At 57.4% G+C, this 1093-nt stretch overlaps 1 protein-coding gene across 1 annotated transcript in view; it reads right to left on the bottom strand.

Annotated features, from left to right (window-relative positions):
- MONBRDRAFT_30610 (uncharacterized protein) overlaps window positions 1-1093 on the bottom strand; it is a gene marked incomplete at both ends in the record, with an annotated part of 6348 nt that overhangs the window by 1917 nt on the left and 3338 nt on the right. Inside the window, 2 exons of the mRNA XM_001751050.1 lie at window positions 15-682; window positions 790-1005. Of these exons, the coding sequence (XP_001751102.1) occupies window positions 15-682; window positions 790-1005 (884 nt within the window). The remainder of the gene's footprint in view (window positions 1-14; window positions 683-789; window positions 1006-1093) is intronic.

The following is a 1093-nucleotide window of genomic DNA, read 5'->3' as shown; positions in this document are numbered from 1 at the left end:
TGAGACAGGTTTACCTTGGCAAAAAGGCTTTGACAAAGGTGTCCTTGCAAGCACGGTTCAAGAGCTCGGACAAGCCCGACGTCAGACTTGGGGGCAGCGTGTAGAGGTGGTTGATGAGGCTAGGCACGTACTGCATGGCCGTGAGGAGGGCCTGAAGCGAGACACCGGTCGTCAGCATGTCATTGAGCTTGCCAGCAATGTGCTTTGCCTTGTCGTTCAGCTGCTTCTTCATCCACTCGCGACGGCCAATCGGCGTTCCCAAGACCGTCATGCCCGTGTTGGCCGTCTCGCGCACGGCATCTGGCAATACAGACTTGATAGCAGTGATGGAAGCCGAATGGTGGCGAGGCATGTAGAAGCGGCTCTTACTGGGCTGCAGATGAAGGCCAGCAGACTCTGCACGAGCCTTGACAATCTCCACGTCGGCCGCCACGTCCCCCGCGGGACCCATCAGTACAATGTCGTCGAGGTATTTGATGACCTTGCAGCGGTAGTCAGTGGTAGCGTCGAGGAGACCCAGGACCTCACAGGAGTACAGGGCAAAGAAGAAGGGCGATAGCTCGTTGCCCTGCACAATGCCTTGGCCAACATCAATGTCAATCACCTTGAAGAACTTGTCGACAATGCAGTGGGTAGTGGGTCGAGCATAGTGTCGTTCAAAGGCGCGCAAGAGGCCAGGGACCTTGTCGGCCACAATCTCGTGTCATTGAGCTTGCCAGCAATGTGCTTTGCCTTGTCGTTCAGCTGCTTCTTCATCCACTCGCGACGGCCAATCGGCGTTCCCAAGACCGTCATGCCCGTGTTGGCCGTCTCGTGCACGGCATCTGGCAAGGCAGACTCGATAGCAGCGACGGAAGCGGGATGGTGGCGAGGCATGTAGAAGCGGCTCTTACTGGGCTGCAGATGAAGGCCAGCAGACTCTGCACGAGCCTTAACAATCTCGACGTCGGCCGCCACGTCCTCCGCGGGACCCATCAGTACAATGTCGTCGAGGTATTTGATGATCTTGCAGCGGTAGTCAGTGGTGGCGTCGAGGAGACCGAGGACCTCACAGGAGTACAGGCAAAGAAGAAGGCGATAGCTCGTTGCGGGT

The sequence above is a fragment of the Monosiga brevicollis genome, genomic scaffold, assembly GCF_000002865.3.
Source record: "Monosiga brevicollis MX1 MONBRscaffold_107 genomic scaffold, whole genome shotgun sequence".
In the NCBI taxonomy this organism is placed as follows: Eukaryota; class Choanoflagellata; order Craspedida; family Salpingoecidae; genus Monosiga; species Monosiga brevicollis.
The sequence above is the reverse complement of the archived record's forward strand: the minus strand, read 5'-3'. Positions and strand labels throughout refer to the sequence as shown.